Consider the following 25,279-nt stretch of genomic DNA (forward strand, 5'->3'; position numbering starts at 1 on the left):
AGCAGGATTGTACTCTGCAATCTGCAACCCCTTGGTCTGGTACTATTACCATCAAGTCAGGGATCAACCCTGGTTCATTGGAGAATGCAATTCTAGAGCAGCAGTCAGGCATGAGATATCAACCTGGTGAAAGCACCAAACAGGACTACTTGCATGTCAAATAGCAAAAGCAGCAAATGATAGACAAAGCTATGTGATCCCACAACCAAAGGATCAGATCAAGGCTCCAGTTGTGAACATTGGCAAACAATTAAACTATTCACTAGAGGAGTCGGCTTCACAAATATCTCCATCCACAAAAATGGAAAAACACAGCATATTTGTGCAAAAGATAATGAAGCATTTGCAATCTTCAGCCAAAAATATCCATCTCGGATGATCCATCCGAGAGGGAATGATCCATCTCGGCCTCCTCCAGTGGTCCCAAGCATCACAGGTACCTGTCTTTAGCAAATTCGATTGACTCCATATGATATCAAAACAAACGGGTGGAAGCACTGGATGCTGCAAAGGCTATGGGCCCCGAATACATTCCAGCAATAGTACTGAATACTTGTGCTCCAGAACCTGTTGCACCCCTAACCAAATTTGCTAATGCTCTTCGGGAGGGTTTAAATTAATTCAGCAGGGAGATGGGAACCTTAATTGTAGCTCCAATGTAAAGGAAGTTGAGAGTAATTAGGTCATGCATAAGGGTTCAAGGTCGCAGGAGTGTACTGGCAGGCAGAAAGGTGGTTTGAAATGTGTTTACTTCAATGGCAGGAACAACTGGAATAAGGTGGATGAACTTGCAGCATGGGTTGGTACCTAGGACTTTGACATTGTGGCTATTTTGAAGCAAGAGGCAGATGAACTCAGGGTATGGTCAGGAACATGGGACTGGGATATCATCGCAGTTACAGAAATGTGGCTCCAGAAAGGGAGGCAAGAGAGGAGGGGGAGTGGCGTTTTTAATAAGGGATAGCATTACAGCTGTACTGAGGGAGGATATTCCTGAAATACATCCAGGGAAATTATTTGGGTTGAACTGAGAAACTGAGATGATCACCTTATTGGGATTGGATAATAGATGCCCTAATAGGCAGTGGGAAATTGAGAAACAAATTTGTAAGGATATCCCAGTTATCTGTAAGAATAATAGGGTGGTTATGGTAGGGGATTTTAACTTTCTAAGCATAGACTGGCACTGCCATAGTGTTAAGGGTTTAGACGGAGAGGAATTTGTTAAGTGTGTACAAAAAATTTTCTGATTCAGTATGTGGATGTACCTACTAGAGAAGGTGCAAAACCTGACCTACTTTTGGGAAATAAGGCAGGGGAGGTGACTGAGGTGCCAGTAGGGGAGCACTTTGGGGCCAGCAACCATAATTCTATTAATTTTAAAACAGTGATGGAAAAAGATAAACCAGATCTAAAAATTGAAGTTCTAATTTGGAGAAAAGCTAATTTTGACAGCATTAGGCAAGATGTTCGCAGGTAAAGGGACAGCTGTAAAATGGGAAGCCTTCAGAAATGAGATAATGAGAGTCCAGATACAGTATATTCCTGTTATGGTGAAAGGAAAGTCTGGTAGGTATAGGGGATGCTGGATGACTAAAGAAATTGAGGGTTTGTTAAGAAAAAGAAGGAAGCATATATCAGGTATAGACAGGATCGATCGAGTAAATCCTTAAGAGTATAAAGGCAGTAGGAGTATACTTAAGAGGGAAATCAGGACATGCAAAAAGGGGACATGAGATAGCTTTGGCAAATAGAGTTATGGAGAATCCAAAGGGTTTTTACAAATACATTAAGGACAAAAGGGTAACTAGGGAGAGAATAGGGCCCCTCAAAGATCGGCAAGGCGGTCGTAGTGTGGATCCACAGGAGATGGGGCAGATACCAAGCAAGTATTTTGCATCGATGTATACTGTGCAAACGGACATGGAAGATATAAAATGTAGGGAAATAGATGGTGACATCTTTAAAGATGTCATTATTACAGAGGAGGAAGTGCTGAATGTCTTGAGATGCATAAAAGTGGATAAATCCCTAGGACCTGATCAGGTATACCCCAGAACTCTGTAGAAAGCTAGGAAAGTGATTGCTGGGCCCTTTGCTGAGATATTTGTATCATCAATAGCCATAGGTGAGGTGCCGGAAGACTGGAGGTTGGCTAATGTGGTGTCACTGTAAGAAAAGTGGTTAGGTCAAGCCAGGGAACTATAGACCAAATGAGCCTGACGTCAGTGGTGGGCATGTTGTTGGAGGGAATTCTAAGGGACAGGATGTACATGTATTTGGAAAGGCAAGGACTGATTAGCGATAATCAACATGCCTTTTTGTGTGGGAAATCATGTCTCACAAACTTATTGAGTTTTTTGAAGTAGTGACAAAGAGGATTGATGAGGGCAGAGTGGTAGATGTGATCTATAGGGACTTCAGTAAGGCGTTTGACAAGGTTCCTTATGGGAGACTGGTTAGCAAGGTTAGATCTCATGGAATACAGGGAGAACTAGCCATTTCGATTCAGAACTGGCTCAAAGGTAGAAGACAGAGGGTGGTGGTGGAGGGCTGTTTTTCAGACTGGAGGCCTGTGACCAGTGGAGTGCCACAAGGATCAGTGCTGGGTCCACTGCTTTTTTGTCATTTACATAAATGATTTGGATGTGAAAATAAGAGGTACAGTTAGTAAGCTTGCAGATGACACCAAAATTGGAGGTGTAGGGGACAGCAAAGACATGCCAGAGAATTCCTAGAGGCCTGGCACTCCAACCACAACGCCATAAACAAACACATAGATCTAGATACCATCTATCAACCCCTCCGAAAACGAACAGGAAATGACATCACCACAAACCCCAGGAACACCATCCAGGACAAACATATAAATAGAAAGCAGGAGACAATAGCTTGGCTTCACTTGGAGGTCGCCACTGATGATGTTACCTAGCCAGGTAATGAAACGTCTGGATATCAAACCTACAGCTCAGCGAGCAAACTTACACCCTAAACAACAAAGAAGGTTACCTCAGATTATAACGGGATCTAGATTAGATGGGCCAATGGGCTGAGCAGTGGCAGACGGAGTTCAATTTAGATAAATGTGAGGTACTGCATTTTGGGAAAGCAAATCTTAGCAGGACTTATACACTTAATGGTCAAGTCCTAGGGAGTGTTGCTGAACAAAGAGACCTTGGAGTGCAGGTTCATAGCTCCTTGAAAGCAGAGTTGCAGGTAGATAGTATTGTGAAGAAGGTGTTTGGTATGCTTTCCTTTATTGGCCAGAGTATTGAGTACAGGAGTTGGGAGGTCACGTTGTGGCTGTACAGGACATTGGTTCGGCCACTTTTGGAATATTGCATGCAATTCTGGACTCCTTCCTATTGCAAGGATGTTGTGAAACCTGAATGGGTTCAGAAAAGGTTTACAAGGATGTTGCCAGGGTTGGAGGATTTGAGCTATAGGGAGAGGTTGAATAGGCTGGGTCTATTTTCCCTGGAAGGTCAGAGGCTGAGGGGTGACATTATAGAGTTTTATAAAATCATGAGGGGCATGGATAGGATTAATAGACAAAGTCTTTTTCCTGGGCTGGTGGAGTCCAGAACTAATAGGTCAAAGACTTAGGCTGAGAGGGGAAAGATATAAAAGAAACCTAAGGGACAACTTTTTCATGCAGAGGGTGGTGAGTGCATGGAATGAGCTGCCAGAGGAAGTGGTGGAGGCTGGTACAATTACAACATCTAAAAGGCATCTGGATGGATATTTGAATAGGAAGGGTTTGAAGGGATATGGGCCGGGTGCTGGCAAGTGGGACTAGTTTGAGTTGGGATGTCTGGACAGCATGGACGAGTTGGACCAAAAAGTCTGTCTTCATGCTGTACATCTTTATTACTCTATGACTCTATGACATGGATAGAGAAGGGACAGGAATGGTTGTTGCAGGTTCCGGGGTTTAGATGTTTCAGTAAGATCAGGAAAGGTGGTAAAAGGGGGGAGGTGTGGCATTGTTAATCAAGGACAGTATTATGGTGGCAGAAAGGACGTTTGACGAGGACTCGTCTACTGAGGTAGCGTGGACTGAGGTTAGAAACTGGAGAGGAGAGGTCACCCTGTTGGGAGCTTTCTATAGGCCTCTGAAAAGTTCCAGAGATGCAGAGGAAAGGATTGCATAGATGATTCTGGATAAGAGTGAAAGTAACAGGGTAGTTGTTATGGGGGATTTTATCTTTACAAGTATTGACTGGACTGGTAACGCTATAGTTTGAGTACTTTAGATGGGTCAATTTTTGTCCAATGTATGCAGAAGGGTTTCCTGTCACAGTATGTAGATAGGAGAAAATGAGGACTGCAGATGCTGGAGATCAGAGTCGGGAATGTTGTGCTGGAAAAGCACAGCTTATCAGGCAGCATCCGAGTAGGAGAATTGATGTTTCAATGCTCTCTCAGGAAGGGCTGATGCACCACACTCTTGACAGTATGTAGATAGACCAACAAGAAGCGAGGCCATATTGGATTTTGTACTGGGTAAAGAACCAGGCCAGGTGTTAGATTTGGAGGTAGGTGAGCACTTTGGTGATAGTGACCACAATTTGGTTATGTTTACTTTATCAATGGAAAGGGACAAGTGTATACCGCAGGGCAAGAACTATAGCTGGGGAAAGGCAACTATGATTGATTAGGCAAAATTTAGGATGGGAGAGGAAACTGCAGAGGAGGCACAATTGAAATGTGGAGCTTGTTCAAGGTACAGCTACTGCAAGTTCTTGATAAGTATGTACTTGTCAGGCAGGGAGGAAGTGGTTGAGCAAGGAAATTATGGTTTACTAAAGAAGTCAAATCTCTTGTCAAGATGAGATGAGAAGTTAGGGCACGTGAGAGTTAGAAGTTAGCCAGGAAGGACCTAAAGAGAGAGCTAAGAAGAGCCAGGGAGGGACATGAGAAGTCTGTGGCAGGTAGGATCAAGGAAAATGCTAAAGCTTTCTATAGCTATGTCATGAATAAAAGAATGACTAGGGTAAGATTAGTGCCAGTCAACGATAGTAATGGGAAGGTGTGTGTGGAGTCTGAGGAGATGGGAGAGGCGCTAAATGAATATTTTTCATCAGTATTCACAAAGGAAAAAGACGATATTGTTGAGGAGAATACTGAGATACAGGATATTAGACTAGACAGGATTGAGGTTCATAAGGAGGAGGTTTTAGTTATTCTGGAAAGAGTGAAAATAGATAAGTCCCCTGAGCCAGGTGGGACTTATCTTAGGATTCTCTGGGAATCCAGGAAAGAGATTGCAGAGCCTTTGGCTTTGATCTTTATGTCATCACTGCCTACAGGGATAGTGACCAAAGACTGGAGGATAGCAAATTTTGTTCCCTTGTACAAGAAGGGGAGTAGAGACAATCCTACTTTGTCTGGAGGCTCACTGGAGATGTTACCTAATATGGCGATGAAATGTCTGAAAATGAACCTTCCAGCTCAGCGAACAAACCTACATCCAGAACCTCAACTTGAGTTACAAATCTTCTCAAAACTCGCTAACAATCCTGGTAATTATAGACCGGTGAATCTTACTTCTGTTATGGACAAATTTTCAGAAAGGATTATAAGGGACAGGATTTATAATCACCTAGAAAGAAATAATTTGATTAGGGATAGTCAACACAGTTTTGTGAAGAGTAGGTCCTTCCTCACAAACCTTATTGAGTTCTTTGAGAAGGTGACCAAACAGGTGGATGAGGGTGAAGCAGTTGATGTAGTGTATGGTTTTCAGTAAAGCGCTTGATAAGGTTCCCCACGGTAGGCTACTGCAGAAAATACGGAGGCATGGGATTGAGGGTAATTTTGCTGTTTGGGTCTGAAATTGGCGAGAAGACAGTGGGTGGTGATTGATTTGAAATATTCATCCTGGAGTTCAGGTACTAATGGTGTACTGTGAGGATCTGTTTTGGGGCCACTGCTATTTGTCATTTTTATAAATGACCTGGATGAGGGCATCAAACGATGGGTTAGTAAATTGCAGATGACAGTAAAGTTGGGGGAGTTATGGACAGAGTGGAAGGATGTTGCAGATTACAGAGGGACATAGATAAGCTGCAGAGCTGTGCTGAGAGGTTCCCTGCAAGCCACTCACCATCCCGATTTGGAAATAAATTGCCATTCCTTCACTGTCACTCGGTTAAAATCCTGCAATTCCCTTCCTAAGAGGTATGGGTCTACTTACAGGATATAAACTGCAGCTGTGCAACAAGGCGACTGATTACCCATTTTTACAAGGGTAGCTTGGGATGGGCAATAAATGCTGGCCAGCCAGCAATGCCTACATCCCATGAGTGAATGAACAAAAAGACAAAGTTTTGGTTTACCGTCTCAAGCAAAAGATGGCACCTCTGAACTCTATCAGTATAGCACTGGAATGTCAACCAAACTTTTGCACTCAATCTCTGCAACATGACTTGAAAATACAACCTTTTGATTTAAAAAATTCTTGTTTTGAATGCCAGTGAAAGTACGGAGTTTACATTCTTTCTATTGTTGTGTGGTTCGCAGGAGTGTGGAAAGTAGGAATCACTGTTACAGCAGAAATTAGGCCCCCAAACCTCAAGGGGAGTTGAGGATTATCATCTCACCATTATCTCATTAAATGACAGACACCTCTTCTTCCTCAGGAGGCCAAGGAAATTCCGTAAGGACCCTGACCAACTTTTAGAGATGCATCATAGAAAACATTCTATTTCGACGCATCACGGCTTAGCATGGCAATTGCTCTGTCCAGGACCATAAGAAACTACAGAATTTTGAGAACACAGCCCAGACCATCACACGAGCCAATCTCCAATCCATTGACTCCATCTACACTTCTCATTGCCTCGAAAAGGCAGCCAACATTATCAAAGACCCCTCCTACCCCAGTTATAATCTCTTTCAACCTCTTCTGTCAGGCAGAAGATACAAAAGCCTAGTCACATGTACTGCCTGCCCTGCCAAATAGTCACGTATCCCTGAATAATTAGTTTCCATCTTTGATCTCCTTGTAACGAAGGGTCTATAAAAACAATAAGGTCCTACCCATTTATCTGGATCTGTGCCATTAATTCATTCATTTTGTTTTAAATACTACATACTTTGAACAGAAGAGCTATTAATTTTGACTTTTTACCATTTTCACTACCCCACTTACTGTTATTTTTCTATCTTTGTACACTCCCTCACTTCCTGTCCTGCTCTGGGTATTGTTATTCAAATTGATGCCTTGTAATGCTGCCATATCCTCTTGCTTTGTAAATCTACATTTCATCTTTCCCAAACCTCCCCCCCCCCCCCCCCCCCCCCCCCCCCCCCCCCACCAACTCCAATCAGCTTAAATCCCTGGGATTGGCATTAGGACCACTGTTTCCTTTATATATCTTAATGAATTGCTCTTTGTTGTAACAGCCCAGAGATTCAAAATTTGCAGATGACACAAAATTTGGAATTATACCAAACTGTGAGGAAGATAGTGATAAACTTCAAGAGAAATAGATAAATTAGTGAAAAGGGCAGACACGTGGTACACAATATTTAATGAGAATTACATGACATGTTGAGAAATGCAAAGTAATAGGAAGTGTGTGGACAGACAACATGAAATAAGAATGGGAATCTAAAGTTGGTGTTTTAACAGAGACCTGTGGCATATGGGCATAAATTGCTGAAGGTATTAGGACATGCAGCAAATGATGAATAAGGTACACATAAACCTGTGCTACATGAAGGCATAGATTTCAAAAGCAAGGAAATGAATAATGAAACTATAAAACACTGCTTTGGCCTCAACTGGAGCTTGTGCTTAATTCTGGTCATTGCACTCTAAGAAAAGTATGAGGATGTTGAAGATGTGGAGGTTTTCGAGCAGATTCAGAAAAGGTTTCTGAGATCATTCCAGCAGTATTGGATTTTGCAGAACAAGCTGCCATACAGGGCTAGTTGGATGCTTAAGGAACTGTGAATTGAATTTTAAAGGACAACAGCACATTCTGACATGTGCACTGTTTAAAATTAGATGGTGAAAGTTTTGATTGTTTTACTGAAAATAAAACCAATTTAAAAAAAAATTGGGACCTTCACTCAGAGTCATTGAATGATTTGGACATATTTTCATAAACAAAGGTTAAATGGAATGAAAAATAAAATTTAATTCTTGCTCAGAGGTTGCTCCTTCTAAAATCTAATATAAAAATGAGCTGCTTAATACACATGCGCATTACTAATTTTACAAACATTGTATTTATTGAGAAGGGAGATTTGAACATTTTGATTTTTGGTACCTAATGCCAGCATCACCACCAGTTAAATGTTTAGTAAATATCCTACTATAATAAAAAGCATTATGGTACTATTTTGCCTTGCACTTAGTCACTTTGTGGACCCTGAATCAGATTGCAAATTGATTTTCCTGTGGTTTGCACAAAACAAGAACTTGGATCTATAAAGCACCTTACAAATAGAAAATAAAAAAAACGAAGGCTTTAACAGACATGTACAATAGGAATTGGTTATACATTTCCCAAATTTATTTCATACAGCATCCTGTGACTAGTAGGGGAGACTTTCATTGTGTCAGTCTGAGCTGGACCTGAACGCAGATTCCAGAGTGTAAACTGGCGTAAACCCCCAAAATACTGGTACACATGGGCCTCAAAATTCTTCAGCTATCTCCTTTATATTTTTGCTATTCTGCACTTTGTAATGAACATTTATTTTTAGTTGTGAATAGAACTATAGAATTCTTGTATCCAGGACATCATCTAAAATTAATTCAGGATTCAAACCATCTCCCCAGAACTGACTGTACCAACTTAAGAAGTTTCTGCTACTCAGAGCTAGCTCTGAGAATTGAAAGCATTAGCTAAGCAATCCATCTCTCTTGATCAGCTCATACTCACTCAGCCTACCTGCTTGAAATTGCCATTCTTTCGCTGCTCCCAGTCCATCATGTCGTGAAAGATTGGGATCATTACATTCCGTACCTCAACTTGTGGCACCAGTGTGACACCCAGGAAGGGGCCAATCATTCCTGGGATGAAATGAATCTTATTTTCACCTATAAACAAAATTAAAATATATATTTATTCAAGGTAAAAGGCATTTTATTAATTATGCACATTAACTTAGGGTAGGAGACTATGAAGCATAAATTCTTGCCACCAACACTTAAAATTAATTCAAGTAATTCAAGGTATTGGACTCCAAACCTTGGGCGATTATTTTCCTGTGGCACAAAAGAGATCAGATATCAAAAATGGACACTAAATACCTTTTACTCTGCCCTATTACTGTGCCCAAATATTCCACACCTCTTTAATTCAGTTTGGATATTTCATGTTCTCTGAGAACTAGAATTCAAGTCACTACTTAAGGTGTCATCTTACGTACAGATTCTTAGAAAAAGAAATAAGAAGTTCAAAATAAGTCCTTCCAATTCAGTTTGCGCTGACACTTAGCCTTCAGACCGTGCCAGGCCTCACCTCCAGACTGCACTGGGCTTCACCTTAAGGCTCATACTACTCAATTGTCTTGTTTTAATCATGAGTAATAAGAATTAATCTCAATATTTATAGTAGTTTAACTTGGAAGACTTTAATTTGGGCAAAAGCAGTTGATTTTCCAGTCAACAAAGAATAGGAGATGGATGCTAAGGTTGATCTGAATGGGAACCTCTCAATAATGTGCTGCACTAGAGTACTTCAATCTGAGATCCATATGATATACAATATAGACTGCACTGCCACCTTACACAACAACCTTTCAAATAGATTCATAAAATTACACAGAGCTAACAGCACAAAAGAGGCCATTAGGCCCATTTGATCCGGACTGACGTTTATCGTCTACATAAGCCTTTTCTTGCCACTCTTCATCTAAACCTTTTGGCATATTTTAATCTCTTTCTTCCTTCATATGTTAATCTACTTTCTCTTTAAGTGTATCCATGCAATTTAATTCTGCAGTTCCACAATCACTCTCTGGATAATAAAATTCCTTCTGAGTTTACCACTGAACCTATTGATGACTATTCTATAAACTGTAATAATATTTTTTAGTTTCAAATAAATTCAAAATGTTAAGCAGTAGCTTTCACAAGATCCAGCATTGATTTTAACTGATATGAAAGAAAGAAAACACTTTCGTTTTTATAGTCTTTTTCATACACCCTTTTTTAAACAGCAGTGTGACATTCGCTGTCTTCCAGTCTGCCGGGACCTGCCCTTAATCCAGTGAATTTTGGGAAATTAACATTAATGCATCTACTATAACTTCTGCCATTTCTTTCAGCACCCTGGGATGTATTCCATCAGGACCAGGAAACGTATCTACCTTCAGACCCTCAAATTTGCTCAGTACTACCCCTTTAGTGATAACAATTGAAATAAAGTCCTCACCTCCCATCGTATCCTTAACATCATTTTTTGGCGTGTTAGACATATCTTCCACGAGACTGACACAAAATAGTTACCTCAAGACCCTGGGCATTTCAACATTACCAATATTAATTCCTTTTTCTCATTCTGCAAGAGATCTCTGTCCACTTTAGCCACCCTCTTCCATTTTGTCTGTTTATAAAAACTTTTCTGACCAGTTTTTATATTCTGTGCTAATTTGCATTCATAATCTATCTTTCTTTTCTTTGTTGCTTGCTTTATGGTTCTTTGTTGCCTTTAAAGTTTTCCCAATCTTCCTGTTTCTCACTAATCTTGGCAACTTTAAAAGCCTGAGCTTTTAATTGGATGTCTTCCTTTTTTCCTTGGCTATCCAAGGCTGGCTCTTTCTACCCTTGCTATCCCTGTTTTTGACAGGGATATACTTTCCTTGAGCATGAGAAAAATCTCTTTGAAAGTCCTCTACTATTCCTCAACTTTTCCACTATATAATTTGTGTTTCCAGTCTAATTTAGCCAATGCTTTCCTCATCCCATTATAAGTCTCTCTTTTTTAAGCATAATACCTTGGTTTTTGATGACACTATTTCACCCTCCATTTATATCTGAAATTTGATCATACTGCGATCACTCTTTGAGAGAATCCTTAACTACGAGATCATTCATTTTATCTGTCTCTTTATACAGGACCAGATCTAGGATTGCATGGTCCCTTCTAAGTTCAGTAACACGCTGTACAATGCAGTCATCATGGATGAATTCTATGAACCCTCTTCAAGACTGTCTCTACCGACTTGAATCGGCCAATCAATGTGCATGTTAAAGTCCCTCATGACTACTGCCGTTCCATTCTTACATGTGTCAGATATTTCTTGATTAATTCCCTATGCTACTGTAGCATTATTATTGGTTGGCCTATAGACTACTCCCACCAGTGACTTCTTCCTCTTACTATCCCTGATCGCCACTCAAGTGGATTCAACATTTTGTTCCTTAGGTCCTATAATGTCTCTCTCTATTACCCTAATCTCATCCTTAATTAAGAATGCAACCCCACCTCCCTTACCTTCTTGCCTATCCTTTCAAAGAGCTTTATAGCTAATGATATACCTCTTCGAGTGTACAAATGTAGGAAACACAGCAGCTAAATTGTGTAGAGCAAACATCCAAAATATATTCAAAACATTTTCCCATTTTATCTTTTTTTGTAGAAAAGAGTTTTGTAATTCTTCTGCTTTTACCAGAATTGCTAATTATTTAGTGTCTCACTGGTTCAATTTCCTTCTCCACGTTGGTATGCTTTGTACTGTGACCAGTGGGAACATCCAGAACAAACTCTAGTTTAAAATTATAATGATATTCTCTTAGAACAATCCATTTTCACACTTTAATATGGAAACCAGAACCATAAACCATCATTTGATCTGGAAATAACTCTATGGAGACCAGTATCTGTCATCAAGTCATCCTTTATTTACACATGAACAGTCCTGTCTCATTCAGAATCAGGTACCAGAATGGCAGCATCTCTGACACTCCCCTTTTTTATCCGTCAGAAGAAAGTGAGGACTGCAGATGCTGGAGATCAGAGCTGAAAATGTGTTGCTGGAAAAGCTTTTCCAGCAACACATTTTCAGCTTTTTTATTCATCAGCCAGGGCTCCCTGATTGGACCAGATTAACAGCCCCAATCAGAAATTCATATTCATTGAGGTCCAGCTGGCTAACCTCATTACAATCACTACATTATCAGAGCCTTGAGGGCTCTGTAGTGATGTAGTGTTAGTGTCCCTATCTCTGAACTAGGAGACCTGGGTTCAAGTCCCACCTGTTTCAGAGTTGTGTAATAGCATCTCTAAACAGGTTGATTAGAAAAATATGTTAAGTAAAAAAGAATCAGTCCCTTAAAACAAGGATGACATCTGCCAGGCTTCATGTTTACAACCTGGTTACAAAATGTGTGGAAGGCAATGCTGGCACAACTAATTCTGTGATGAAAGTGAGAACTGCAGATGCTGGAGATTAGAGTCGAGAGTGGGTGCTGTAAAAGCACAGCAGGCCAGGCAGCATCCGAGGAGCAGGAAAATCGACGTTTCGGCCAAAAGCTCTTCATCAGGAATTATGTGTTGGATCTTTGAAGGAAACGTTTTGAGAAAAAATGCTGTCAAGGTATTGAAATCGTTTATGGACTTCTAAAGTCTCCCTAATAATAACAATAGCTAGAGATGCAGGTGCTTGCTTGGGGAATAGCTGTGGAGGATTTTGGTTTTGTTGATGTTACACAAGAGAATTTATTTCATATGAAGATGAAGAGGTGAAGGTGGTCTGAATGCCAATTTCCAAGTAGGCCACAATTGCACAATTGTTGGTATCTTCTAAGATGTGGGGAGTTGAAGGGTTATCTTGGTCTTGGCTGTCAGCCTGTTGAGATTGAAAAGTTTTCCATCAAGTCAAAACTCAATTGTACCTCTTCTGGAAGTTAGTCACAATAGTTGGGACAATCATTCCGCCTTGCTTGATAGCTATCCAAATATGAAAATGCTTGGACTCTAATACACTGCAAAGGATAGTCATTCAGGTGTCCTAGGACATGAACATGCCAACAAGACCAGAAGTAGCATTCAGCTCTTGGGTTGCTCTGCTATTCAATAAGATCATGGCTGATTTGACTGTAACTGCAAATTCACATTCCCGACTACCCCGTGTGGTGTTCCACCCCCTTGTTTAACAATAATCTACGCAACTTTACTGAAACGTATTCAAGAACTCTTTCCACAATCTTTTCAGGAAGAGAGCTTCAAAGATTTGCAGCCCTCAGAAAATAAATTACCTAATCTCTGTTTTAAATGAACTCCCCAAGACTTTGAAGTGATCCTTGGTTCTAGACTCTCCCTTAAGCGCAAATATTCTTTCCACATCTACAATGTCAAGACCCCCTTGATGTTTTAATCAAGTTATCTGAAGTCATAGAACTGTACAGCATGGAAACAGACCCTTTAGTCCAACTCATCCATGCTGCCCAGATGTTCTAAATTAATCTAGTTCCATTTGCCAGTATTTGGTCCATATCCTTCTAAACCTTTTCTTTGATATACCCATCCAGATGTCTTTTAAATGCTAATGGTGGCATGGTGGCTCAGGGTTAGCACTGCTGCCTCACAGTGCTAGGGAGCAAGGTTTGATTCCATCCTCATGTGACTTTTTCTGTGGAGTCTTCACATGCTCCCTGTGTGTGTGTGGTTTCCTCCGGGTGCTGCGGTTTCTTCCCACAGACCAAAGATGTGCAGTTGGGTGAATTGACCATGTTAAATTGTCCATAACGTTCAGTGTCCAAGGATGTGCAGGCAAAATTGATTAGCCATGGGAAATGTAGGGCTATAGGGACTGGGCGGGTCTGGGTCAGGGTGCTCCATAGAGGGTTGGTGTGGACTTGATGGGTCAAATGTTTCTCACTGTAGGAATTCTATGATACTCTTCTGAACATCAGGGGATGCAGGCCTACCTTGTTGAATTTTACTCATAATCTAACCCTTTCTTTCCAGGTAGATCTGGTAGATCTTCTCTGATATACTTCCAACACATTTACATTTTTCCTTAAATAAGGTGACCAATATTATGCACAGTACTCCAAATGTGGTCTCATCAGTGCTCTCTGTAACATAAGTAACACTTTCCTAATTTTGTATTCAATTCCCTTTACAATAAATGATAACATATGAATAGATTTCCTATTTACTTGATGTACCTGAATACTAGTCATGATTTGGAGATGCCAGTGTTGGACTGGGGTGTACAAAGTTAAAACACCAGGCTTTAGTCCAACAGGTTTAATTGGAAGCACTAGCTTTCGGAACGCTGCTCCTTCATCAGGTGGTTGTGGAGGACACAATTGTAAGACACAGAATTTATGGCAAAAGTTTACAGTGTGATGTAACTGAAATTATACATTGAAAAATACCTTGATTGCTTGTTGAGTCTTTCATCTGTTCGAATACCATGATAGTTTCACTTCTTTCATGTGTAAATCACAAAATCTTTCTTTAAAAGTTACATTCTCAGGTTAACTGTAACAATTGGTGTTAGCCAGGCCATATGTTGAAGGTGTTAGCTCCCTGTGTTCTCTGTTTGTGCCATAATGTTTAGACTGATTTTAATCTAAAAAGTGAGATAACAGAGTCTTACATGTATTTCTGCAGTTTTTGAGTAAAGTACAATGTAACTCTGCAAGTACAAATTCACCCCACAAACGTATATGTATATGTGTGCATGTGGATCTTTGTGTGTGTGTGTGTGTGTGTGTGTGTCTGGGGTGGGGGGTTGTGAGTGTCTGTGAGAGAGAGTGTATATGTATGTGTGTGAGTGTAGAGTGGTCTAAGTCTGTGACAGGATGCATGTGTGAGTGTGGGAGTGTGTGTGTCTGTAAGGGTGTGTGTGAGTGTCTGTGTATACATGTGTCCATGTGTATGTGTGTGTGTGTAGGAGTGTCTGTGAGTGTGTATAGTGCAATGGTGGTCACCTGTAGTGTGACATGAACCCAAGGTCCCAGTTGAGGCCCTCCCTGTGGGTACGACTACAGCAACGAATGAATGGGCACCACACAATAATCAACAGACAGGAGTGTTCCCTCCCAGTTGGGGAACACTTCAGCAGTCCAGGACATTCGACCTCGGACCTTCGGGTGACCATCCTCCAAGGCGGACTTTGGGACAGGCAGCAGCGAAAAGTGGCCAAGCAGAGGCTGATAGCTAAGTTCTGTACCCATAAGGAGGGCCTCAAATGGGACCTTGTGTTCATGTCACACTACACATATACACACACACACACACGTATGCACAGACATGCACACAGACACACACACCCTTACAGACACACACACTCCCACACGCACCCTCTCACAGACTTAGACCACTCTATACTCACGCATACATTACACTCTCTCTCTCACAGACACTCACAACCCCCCACCCCAGACACACACACACACTCCCACACGCATCTCCTCACAGACTTAGACACTCTACACTCACATACACACACTCTCACACTCACAACCCCCCACCCCAGACAGACATATACACACACACACACACACGCACACATATACATATACGTTTGTGGGGTGAATTTGTAGTTGCAGAGTTACATTGTACTTTGCTCAAAAACTACATGAATTCATGTAAGACCCTGTTATCTCACCTTTTGGATTAGAATCAGTCTAAACATTATGGCACATACAGAGAACACAGGAAGCTAACACCTTCAACATATGGCCTGGCTAATACCAATTGTTACAGTTAACCTGAGAATGTAACCTTTAAAGAAAGGTTTTGTGATTTACACATGAAAGAAGTGAAACTATCATGGTATTCTAACAGATGAAAGGCTTAACAGACAATCAATTTTTCAATGTATAATTTCAGTTACATCACACTGTAAACTTTTGCTATAAATTCTGTGTCTTACAATTGTGTCCTTCACAACCACCTGATGAAGAAGCGGCGTTCCGAAAGCTAGTGCCTCCAATTAAACCTGTTGGACTAAAGCCTGGTGCTGTGTGATTTTTAACTTTCTACCTGCATACTAATCTTTTGTTATTCATGCATTCAGGACAGTCAGATTCCTATGCATCTTTTTTATTTTTTTACTGGAATACTAAAATGGACAATTTCACATAACACACCATTTGCCTGGTTGCTGATGACTCGCTTAACATATCAGTATCACTCTGTAGCATCTCTACTTTCTCTTCACACTTACTTTTTGATCTATTGTTATATCATCAGCAAATTTGCCAAATATACCTTCTGTCCCTTCATCAATGTCATTTAGAAACAATAATACATTTGAGGTCCTATCATTGACCCCTGTGGCACAGCACCTGCTGCATCTGACCACCCTGAAAATGCTCCATTTATGCCTACTCTTGGCTTCCTGTTATCAAGCGAATCCTTCACCTATGCCAATATGCTACCTGCACACCATTAACTTTTTTTTTGCAGTAGGTATTGCAAATGATCAAATGCCTTATGGAAATCAAAGTACAGTATATCCACTGACATCCTGCCAAATACTCTCATGAATGATGGTGGACTTTTAAACAACTCACTGGAGGAGGAGGCTCCACAAATGATGTAGGAGCCAACACAAAATGTAAGGTTGAAACTTTCACAATAATCTTTGGCTAGAAATGCCGAGTGGATGATCCATCTTGGCCTCCTGCAGTGGTCACTAGCATTACAGATACCAGTCTTCAGTCAATTCGATTCACTCCACGTAATATCATGAAATGGTCGGAGGCACTAGATATTACAAAGGCTATGGGCCCTGACACCATTCTGCCAATAGTACAGAAGGCTTGTGCTCCTGAACTTGCAACTCCCCTCGCCACCTCTGCCCTTGAACCCTTTGAACCCCACCCTTCCAACTGCGAAAAGGACAGAAAATTACATGGTTTTCACCTTCCATCCCACCAATCTCTGTATACATCACATCATCCTCCACCGTTTCCGCCATCTACAAACAGACACCACCACCAGAGATATATTTTCCTCCCCTCCCCTATCCACTTTCCCTAAAGACTACTCCCTCTTCAATTCTCTTGTCAGGTCCATGCTGCCCACCAACCCACCCTCCCCTTCTGGCACCTTCCCCTGCTATCTGCAGGAATTGCAAAACCTGCTCTCATACCTCCCCCTTCACCTCTATCCAAGGCTCCAAAGGAGCCTTCCATATCCATCAAAGGTTTATCTGCACATCCACAAATGCCATTTACTGTATTTGTTGTCCTGCTGCAGTTTCCTCTACACTGGGGAGACAGGATGCTTACTTGCAGAACACTTCAGAGAACATCTCCGGGACACCCGCACCAACCAACCCCACTGGCCTGTGGCCAAACACTTCAACTCCCCCTCTCAGTCTGCCAAGTCCTGAAAATACTCCATTTATGCCTACTCTTGGCTTCCTGTTATCAAGCTTCCTGTTATCAGTCCTGGGCCTCCTTCATCACCACACCCTCACCACCCAATGCCTGGAGGAAGAACATCTCATTTTCTGCCTTGGGACCCTCCAACCACATGGCATCAATGTGGATTTCACCAGTTACCTCATTTCCCCTCCCTCCCCTTTATCCCAGTTCCAACCTTCCAACTCGGCACCGCCTTCGTGAACTGTCCTACCTGTCCACTTATCCACTCCACCCTCCTCTCTGATCTATCAGTATCACTCCTCTGCCTACCTATTGCACTCTCAGCTACCTTCCCCGCAGCCGCCGCCCCCCCACCTCTCATTTATCTCTCCACCCCCTCAGCTCTCAAGCCCCATTCCTGATGAAGGGCTCTTGCCTGAAATGTTGATTCTCCTGCTACTCGGATGCTGCCTGACCTGCTGTGCTTTTCCAGTACCCGACTCTCGACTCCCCTAGCCAAGCTGTTCCCGTACAGTTACGATACTGGTATCCACCCGACATCGTGGAAAATTGCCCAGGTATGTATTGTACATAAAAAGCAGGACAAATCTAACCCGGTCAATTACTGCCCCATCAGTCTACTTTTGGCCATCAGTAAATTGATGGAAGGTGTCATCTACAGTACTATCAAGCAATTCCTGCACATCAATAACCTGCTCAGTAACGTCCAGTGTGCATTCCACCAAGGGAACTCAGTTCCTGACTTCATTACAGCTTTGGTTCAAACTTGGAGAAAAGAGCTGAATTCCAGAGGTGAGGTGATAGTATCAGTCCTCGACATCAAGGCAGCATTCAACCCAGTGTGGCATCAAGGAGCCCTAGCAAAATTGTATTCAAGGGGCAAGCTCTCAGGTGGTTAGAGTCATACTTGATACATAGGAAGACGATTGTGGCTGTTGGAGGTCAATCATCTCAGCTCCAGGACATCTCTGCAGGAGCTTCTCACGGTAGTGTCCTAAGCCCCACCATTTTCAGCTGCTTCATCAATTACCTTCCAACCATCAGAAGGTCAGATATGGGGATGTCCGCCAATAATTGCACGATGTTTGGCACCATTTATGACTCATCAGATACTGAAGCAGTCCATGATTAAATGCAGCAAGATCTGGACAATATTCAGGCATGGGCTGACATCACCAATGAAAGACAATCTAACCACTGTCATAGGATTCTACAGCATGGAGACAGGGTCTTTGGCCCGAACTGGTCCATGTCAACCGAAATGTCCATCCACGCTAACACCATTCCCCTGCACTTGGCCCAAATCCTTCTAAACCTGTTCTATTCATGTATTTGTCCAAATGCCTTTTAAATGTTGTTAGTGTACACACTTCCACAACTTCTGGCGGCAGTTCATTCCATAGGTGTACCACCCTCTGCGCAAAAATGTTGCCCCTCAGGCTCCCCTTTATTCTTTCCCCTCTAACCTTAAACTGATGCCCTCTAGTCCTCGATTCACCGACTCCTGGAAAAAGACTCATCTGGATAATAGTAACAGGATAGGACACAGTCAGCATGGATTTATGAAGGGGAAATCATGCTTGACTAATCTTCTTGAATTTTTTGAGGATGTAACTCGGAAGATGGACGAGGGAGATCCAGTGGATGTAGTGTACCTGGACTTTCAGAAAGCTTTTGATAAAGTCCCACACAAGAGGTTAGCGAGTAAAATTAGGGCGCATGGGATTGGGGGCAAAGTACTAGATTGGATAGAGAATTGGTTGGCTAATAGGAAACAAAGGGTAGTGATTAACGGCTCCATTTCGAAATGGCAGGCAGTGACCAGTGGGGTACAGCAGGGATCCGTGCTGGGACCGCAGCTTTTTACAATATATGTAAATGATATAGAAGATGGTATCAGCAATAACATTAGCAAATTTGCTGATGACACAAAGATAGGTGGTAGGGTGAAATGTGATGAGGATGTTAGGGGATTACAGGGTGACCTGGACAAGTTAGGTGAGTGGGCAGATGCATGGCAGATGCAGTTTAATGTGGATAAATGTCTGGTTATCCACTTTGGTGGCAAGAACAGGAAGGCAGATTACTACCTCAATGGTATCAAATTAGGTAAAGGGGCTGTTCAGAGAGATCTGGGTGTTCTTGTCCACCAGTCAATGAAGGCAAGCATGCAGGTACAGCAGGTCGTGAAGAAGGCTAATAGCATGCTGGCCTTCATAACAAGAGGGATTGAGTATAGAAGCAAAGAGGTGCTTCTGCAGCTGTACAGGGCCCTGGTGAGACCACACCTGGAGTACTGTGTACAGTTCTGGTCTCCAAATTTGAGGAAAGACATTCTGGCTATTGAGGGAGTGCAGCGTAGGTTCACGAGGTCAATTCCTGGAATGGCAGGATTGCCTTACACGGAAAGACTGAAGCGACTGGGCTTGTATACCCTTGAGTTTAGAAGACTGAGAGGGGATCTGATTGAAACGTACAGGATTATGAAAGGACTGGACACTCTGGCAGGAGGGAACATATTTCCGTTGATGGGGGAGTGCCGAACCAGTGGACACAACTTAAAAATATGGGGTAGACCATTTAGGACAGAGATGAGGAGAAACTACTTCACCCAGAGAGTGGTGGTTGTGTGGAATGCTCTGCCCCAGAGGGCAGTGGAGGCCCAGTCTCTGGATTCATTTAAGAAAGAATTGGATAGAGCTCTTAAAGATAGTGGAGTCAAGGGGTATGGAGATAAGGCTGGAACAGGATACTGATTAGGAATGATCAGCCATGATCATATTGAATGGCGGTGCAGGCTCGAAGGGCAGAATGGCCTACTCCTGCATCTATTGTCTATTGTCTATTATTGTCTATTGACTCAGTGATTCACCCTATCCATGCCTCTCATGATCTTATACATTTCCATAAGATCTCCCTTCAGTCTCCTATGCGCTAAAGAAACAAGTCCTAGCTTGTTTAATCTCTCCCTGTAAATCAGACCATTGAGTCCTGGCAACATCCTTGTAAATTACTACTGCACTCTTTTCAGTTTGAAAACATCCTTCCTATAGCAAGGTGACCAAAACTGAACACAATACTGCAAGTGCGGTCTCACCAACATTGTGTACAACTGCAACATAACTTCCCAACCCCCTCCACTCAATGCCCTGACTGATGATGGCCAGTGTGTCCTTGCATATATGAGTCTTGAGATATATAGATTCTTGATCAGTAGGGGAATCAAGAATTAAGGTAAAAAGCAGGAAAGTGGATGTAAGGAATTTTGGATCACCATGATCTTATTGAATGGTTGAACAGGCTCAAGAGGCTGAACATCATATTCCTGTTACTATTTGTTATGTTTTTTATGGAAGTTTTTGATCAAATCCACCTCCTTTGTTGTATGCCTGAACTAATACACCCCTCCTCTTCTCTAAATGATAAGGTCCTCTTGCCCTAGTTTCCATTTTGAAATCTTTCATTATATTTAAACTGACAGCAGCAATAAAAGATATTTGGAGATAAATGATCTGCTTAAAATTGATCAAAATCTCATCTCACTGAACAAGATGTTTAAGTGCACAGTCTCCTAATATTCTCCTTTGAAATTTATATCTTGGGAGCCGCATTGATTCAGTGTCATTTTATTGTAAAGACCACACCTTTTGAATTGCTTGCATTTTTGATTGTCAATTAAAAATGGGAAAATAACTGATTTAAAAAGTACAGCAATCCTCAGTTTTTACAAGTAAGTCACCTGACACTCATTCTAAGTACCTAGTTTGCAGACAAGCTGGTGTTTATATGAATTTTGCCTACCATCATCTATGTGATTGGCTCCCAGGTAGATGACCAGCATGGGAGTTTGAATGTTTTGGCAGAAACCAATTGACCCCTGGAGGAGAAAGGGCTGAATTTGCTCTGCAGTAAAAAGTGTCTCAAACTTGAAGGTAGCCAGCCTGTATTGACTTTCGAGTTGTTGTAAGTTGTGACTTTTAATTAATGAGTTAGAGACTGTTATAAGTGTGAACCAGCCACCCTGTACCTACTGCAAACAAATTAAAGTGCCTGGATAATGACGATTAAGAAACAGCATTTTGATAAGTACAGGAATCATCTTTGGAGATTCTATGAACAGGGACTGCTCAACTGCCTGTGCAGTTTTTCCGTTTGCCTATAACACCAATGTGTTTGCCTGTGTCTGTCTGTATGTGCAGGGGAAGAGTTTATGTGGGGGTTAGATTGTTAACTAGTAAGTTATATGCTGACAGTTTATAATTGTTTACCTATAACTTGAATCTATTTGTTTATAATAAATAGACATTCTTACTAAGGACAGAAACCTGGTCTGTGCTTTCTGTTAACTTGGGAAATTCTGCAGGCCTTTATAAAAATCTTTGACTTTTGTGATGTTCTCAGGAATGGCAGGGCTTGATTTCCAGCATGATACCCAATGAGGTGTTACATATATATGACCTCATCCTCAGCCACTTCTGTCAGCTTCAATATAGTCATACTTCCAAATAGATATTCCCTCCTTCTCTACACATTACCAAAAGACTATTTTCTTCATAATTTTTATTTATTTGATTAGCCACACTGCTTGATGCTGTTACTCCTTTAGATTGAACAGTACTGGATGTGATCTTTACCCTTTAAAATCCAAAAGTCAGATTATACAAAACTGAGATGACAGAAACTAATGTGGGGCAAATTTTCATGGATATCAAAAAGTTAAGGGTTGATTTGGTAGAATATTTCTAGATATTAAGGAAAGCCGATTAAATAAAGATATTCCTACCATATTCTCACTTATTTGTGACTAGGGCACATCATCTAAAACTTGGAGTCAGACCTTTCAAGATTTGGATTAAAAGTTTGGAGTGCTCTTCCCCAAATGCCAATTGATACTCAATCAATCATTAACTTTAAATATGAGATTGGCATTTTTTTAAAACCAAGGGTATATTGAGGGATATGGAATAAAGAGGAGCACATGGAATTGGGTTGCAGTTCAGCCATAATTTCATTATTCTGGAAAGTAAATGGTATCCTCCTGTTCTTATGTTCCCATGTTCTTTCTATATCACTTCTAGTGCTCCAGAAACTCATGCCATCACAGAGAAACCAGTTAAAACTACTTGCTCCAAAATGGCACACTATAACCATTGTTCATGAAGCACCCTTCACCACAGTGTCTGAAACTGTGTCTGCTGCCTGTAAACATGATTTCAAACCTTCTTTGACTCACTAGTTCAAATCCCCCATCCAAACATGCAAGCCAATCCTAGCAGAAACTAGAAGAACATAACTCTTCACGGCAATCTGCAATCTTTAAATCAACCCTTTGTTAGCTCACACATAAAAACAACAAGATGTGAATAAACCTGAGCCCCAACCACTGGATTGTGCTAGTGAAACCAGTTGGAACTCGCTTGACTCAGAGGAAAACAAGTGAAGTGACATAAGGTACAAATCCTTATTTGGTGGAAGAGTAATGAGGTAATGCTACCAGTACCCTTGGGCTGGAGCCTTTAACAAAAGGACACAGGCTTGGCAGATGAGCCAGAGTCAATGAAAGTAAGACACCATAGTTCAAGAAGATGGGGTAAAAAGAAAGATTTAGGGTGTGTAGCCAGCAAAAATGCAGTAGATCAACATTCGCAGAAGTAGTGGACCCTAAGTTGGAAGAGTGGACATTCAGGACACAAGGGATTGCCTGGCCAGTGTGAATTCGTATTCTTGGGTATTAGTCTTTATACTCTATGACTGTTCAGGGAACATTAGAGGATGTGCGCATAGATTTTAGTCTTGCATGCTTGCTTTTAACCCTTTCTTAACTAAACAGTGTGAATTTTATGTTTGTTTTAACTAACCAATAAAGTTGCTTGTTTGTTGATCAGATAACTATTAATTAAACATGGGGCAGTGTTTGTAGAGGAATTAGGCGGTGTTATTTTCTGGGTCTGTAGATTGTGAAGGAGCAAAAATAGCCTTTAGTACTTCTTGTGGGAGTTTAAAGAGAGTTTAAGGGTTACTGCGGATTATATCTGCCATAAATACTGTTGGTTGCAAATCTTATTAGATCAAATGGATCAGTTGGAGAGACAGTTAGCAATGAGGAATTTGCAACAGCAACAGTATGTGATGGATGGCAGTTATAGGAAGGGGGGAAAGTCTCAGATACAGTCACATAGATGGGTTAACTCCAGGAAAGGTAAGAGAGGTAGGCAGCTTAGTGCAGGAGTCTTTTGTGGCTACTCCCATTTCAAACAGGTATACTGTTTTGGAAAATGTAGGGGTGATGGATTCTCAGGGGAACATAGCACGAACAGCCAAGTTTCTGGTATTGAGACTGGCTCTAATGCAACGGCGGGTGCATCGGGTTCCAAGAGATCAATTGTGTTAGGGGATTCTCTAGTCCGAGGTACAGACAGACGTTTCTGTGGCCAACAGCGAAGAAGCAGAATGGTGTGTTGTTTCCCTGGTGCCAGGATCAAGGATGTCTCAGAGAGGGTGCAGAATGTACTCACAGGGGAGAGGGGCCAGCAAGAGGTCATTGTCCGCATTGGAACCAACAACATAGGAAGGGAAAAAGTTGAGATTCTGAAGGGAGATTACAGAGAGTTAAGCAGGAATTTAAAAAGGAGATACTAGAGAGTAGTAATATCTGGATCACTCCCATTGCTACAAGCTAGTGAGGGCAGGAATAGGAGGATAGAGCAGATGAATGCATGGCTGACGAGCTGGTGTATGGGAGAAGAACTTACATTTTTGTATCATTGGAATCTCTTTTGGGGTAGAAGTGACCTGTACAAGAAGGACAGATTGCACCTAAATTGGAAGGGGACTAATATACTGGCAGGGAAATTTGCTAGAGCTGCTCTGGAGGATTTAAACTGGTAAGGTAGGGGGTGGGACCTAGGGAGATAGTGAGGAAAGAGGTCAATCTGAGACTTTTACAGTTGAGAACAGAAGTGAGTCAAACAGTCAGGGCAGGCAGGGACAAGGTAGGACTAATAAATTAAACTATTTATTTCAATGCAAGGGAAGGCAGATGAACTCAGGGCATGGGACTGGGATATCATAGCAATTACAGAAACATGGCTCAGGGATGGGCAGGACTGGCAGCTTAATGTTCTAGGATACAATTGCCACAGGAAGGGTAGAAAGGGAGGCAAAAGAGGAGGGGGAGTGGCATTTTTGATAAGGAGATCTCAGCTATCTGTAAGAATAATAGGGTGGTTATGGTAGGGGATTTTAACTTTCCAAACATAGACTGACACTGCCATAGTGTTAAGGGTTTAGATGGAGTAGAATTGGTTAAGTGTGTACAGAAAAATTTCTGATTCAGTATGTGGATGTACCTACTAGAGAAGGTGCAAAACTTGACCTACTCTTGGGAAATAAGGCAGGGCAGGTGACTGAGGTGTCAGTGGGGGAGCACTTTGGGGCCAGCCACCATAATTCTGTTAGATTTAAAATTGTGATGGAAGAGGATAGACCAGATCAAAAAGTTGAAGTTCTAAGTTGGAGGAAGGCCAATTTTGACGGTATTAGGCAAGAACTTTTGAAACTGGATTGGGGGCAGATGTTCACAGGTAAAGGGACAGCTGGAAAATGGGAAGCCTTCAGAAATGAGATTATGAGGATCCAGAGAAAATATATTCCTGTTAGGGAGAAAAGAAAGGCTGGTAGGTATAGGGAATGCTGGATGACTAAAGAATTTGAGGGTTTGGTTAAGAAAAAGAAGGAAGCATATGTAATGTATAAACAGGATAGATTGAGTAAATCCATAGAAGAGTATAAAGGAAGTAGGAGTATACTTAAGAGGGAAATCAGGAGGGCAAAAAGGGGACATGAGATAGCTTTGGCAAATAGAATTAAGGAGAATCCAAATGATTTTTACAAATACATTAAGGACAAAAGGGTAACTAGGGAGAGATTACGGCCCCTCAAAGATCAGCAAGGTGATCTGTG

The 25,279-nt window shown here is 41.6% G+C and overlaps 1 protein-coding gene across 5 annotated transcripts in view; it reads right to left on the bottom strand.

The window, feature by feature from the left end:
* dock3 (dedicator of cytokinesis 3) overlaps positions 1-25,279 on the bottom strand; it is an 889,649-nt gene that overhangs the window by 157,913 nt on the left and 706,457 nt on the right. For all 5 annotated transcript variants that reach the window (XM_072582733.1, XM_072582732.1, XM_072582735.1 and 2 more), the window contains one exon: positions 8,910-9,058. In XM_072582733.1, coding sequence (XP_072438834.1) covers positions 8,910-9,058 — 149 coding nt within the window. The remainder of the gene's footprint in view (positions 1-8,909; positions 9,059-25,279) is intronic.

The sequence above is a fragment of the Chiloscyllium punctatum genome, chromosome 12, assembly GCF_047496795.1.
Source record: "Chiloscyllium punctatum isolate Juve2018m chromosome 12, sChiPun1.3, whole genome shotgun sequence".
Classification (NCBI taxonomy): domain Eukaryota; kingdom Metazoa; phylum Chordata; class Chondrichthyes; order Orectolobiformes; family Hemiscylliidae; genus Chiloscyllium; species Chiloscyllium punctatum.